Source organism: Octopus sinensis, unplaced genomic scaffold (assembly GCF_006345805.1).
Source record: "Octopus sinensis unplaced genomic scaffold, ASM634580v1 Contig02614, whole genome shotgun sequence".
In the NCBI taxonomy this organism is placed as follows: domain Eukaryota; kingdom Metazoa; phylum Mollusca; class Cephalopoda; order Octopoda; family Octopodidae; genus Octopus; species Octopus sinensis.
In genome coordinates, this window is record NW_021825846.1 from 1 (window position 1) to 1,966 (window position 1,966).

The following is a 1,966-nucleotide window of genomic DNA, read 5'->3' on the forward strand; positions in this document are numbered from 1 at the left end:
AAATCTCGCAAACTGTTCGTATAAAAATTGTTGCTGTTGAGGAGATTCGTTATGACACTTACAAGTTTCTGGCCATTTAAAGAAACTATGAACTACCACTAAGTATTAAGAACCGTTTAAAGCAGGGGTCTCCAGAGTTTTCCAGCGGAGGGCCACATTGCTGAATTTTTAAAGCTACGGGGGCCAAGGTTCTAAATTATTTATTTTACCAAAATAATATAAATAAATAGTGAATTAATAATTAAAAAAGGTTATTTATTCAGTACATAATCACAATGTATATAATATCAGTAACAATTAACATGTTTTTTTAACTTTGATCAATAGGGGAAACATGAAATTGTTTCATTTCTGACAAGCAATGCATTTAAATGTTCATCAGACAATTGTGATCTGTAGCAGGATTTTGTGTATTTCATCTTTGAAAAAGTCTTCTCACACAAATATGTGGTGCCAAAAACTGAAATGAATTCACAGGCAAACCTCCTTAAATGAAGAAATTGGTCGGATGGAAGGCATTTGTAGAATTCAATCAAATTTCCCTCTTTATATTTGTCCTTCAGGATGTCATTGGATTGCAAATCAATAACTTCCATTTGTAACTCAGAAGGTAAGTCTCCAATAACAGAGTTAAATGGATTTTCAAAAATCTTAGTTTTGAAGAACATGCATCAAGATCAGAAAAACGTTCTTCAAACTGTTGTTTCAAAGCTAACTGACATCTTGAGCAAACAAGTTTGGAAATGGAGTGAGTGCAGCTTCCTGTCTATATTTGTCACATCGTGAAAAATGAGTAAAGCAGCTTCTTGTTAACTGACTTTCAAATAGTATTAATTTCTTACGAAAAGCTTTCACCTTTGAGTACAAATCACAGATGAGTGAAGTTTCACCTTGTATCCGTAGGTTGAAATCATTGAGATGCATAGTTAAATCGGCTGAAAATGCTAATTTCCAGAGCCATTCACTGTCTTTGAGCAACACCTGTGAATGGTTTTTCTCATTTAAAAATATTTCAATTTCAGTTCGAAGCTCAAAAAATCTAGCCAGAATTTTTCCATAGCTAAGCCATCTTACTGAAGTATAGTAAGGTAGGTCTGGAAACTCAGCATTCATTTCCTCCAAGAAATCACGAAATTGGCGATGTTTGAGTCCATGAGATCTTATGTAGTTAACAGTGGAAATCACAGGATCTAATACAGATGATAAATCAAGATGCTTTCCACACAGTGCTTGCTGATGAAGAATACAATGCAATACCAAAGGTTTCAATCCACCGGAATTCTCAATTACTTTGTTAATTTGCCCAACTAAGCCCTTTTTGGTTCCACACATATTTCTGCCACCATCTGTTGTTATGCATTTTAGTTTTTTCCATTCCAAATTATACTCAGCCACTGACTTTTCCACTTCTCTAAAAATATCTATGCCTGTTGTTGTTCCATGCATGCTGTGCACAGATACAAGTTCCTCAGTAATCTCAAAATTGGCATTTATTCCTCTGATGAACAATAACAATTGGGATGTGTCTGATACATCAATTGACTCATCAAGTGCAACAGAAAAGCATACAAACTTGCTGGCTTTGTCTTTTAGCTGTGATTTAATATTTATTTCAATATGTTCAACCCTACGAGCAACAATGTTCGCAGAAAGACTAATTGCGGAAAATAAATCTACGTTTTCTGGACACATTTCCTTAGCTACCTCATTCAAGCACTTTTTAATAAGTTCACCATCTGTAAATGGCTTACCTTTCTTCGCCAAAAGGTTAGCAACATGGAAGCTTGCTCTTGTTGCTCTCTCTTTTTCTACAGCCTTCTTCTTGAAAACAAACTGCATTGATGATAAATTCTTCTTTAATTTGTCAAATTTCTCTTTACGTAGCTGTCCAATGAATTGGTAGTACTGTGATGAATGCTTTTTTTCATAATGTCTCCGAATGTTGTACTCTTTAAGTACTGCAATT

At 34.5% G+C, this 1,966-nt stretch overlaps 1 protein-coding gene across 1 annotated transcript; it reads right to left on the reverse strand.

Moving 5' to 3' along the window:
- Nucleotides 1–711: 711 nt before the first annotated feature.
- LOC115227316 (general transcription factor II-I repeat domain-containing protein 2-like) lies at nt 712–1,692 on the reverse strand. The gene has a single exon (XM_029798187.1). The coding sequence runs from the start codon at nt 1,690–1,692 to the stop codon at nt 712–714; it is 981 nt and encodes a 326-aa protein (XP_029654047.1).
- Between the last annotated feature and the right edge of the window lie 274 nt (nt 1,693–1,966).

Excerpts from the sequence above, each read along its gene's own strand:
- LOC115227316 (XM_029798187.1), bottom strand. The coding sequence starts at position 1,692 with ATGTGTCCAGAAAACGTAGATTTATTTTCCGCAATTAGTCTTTCTGCG.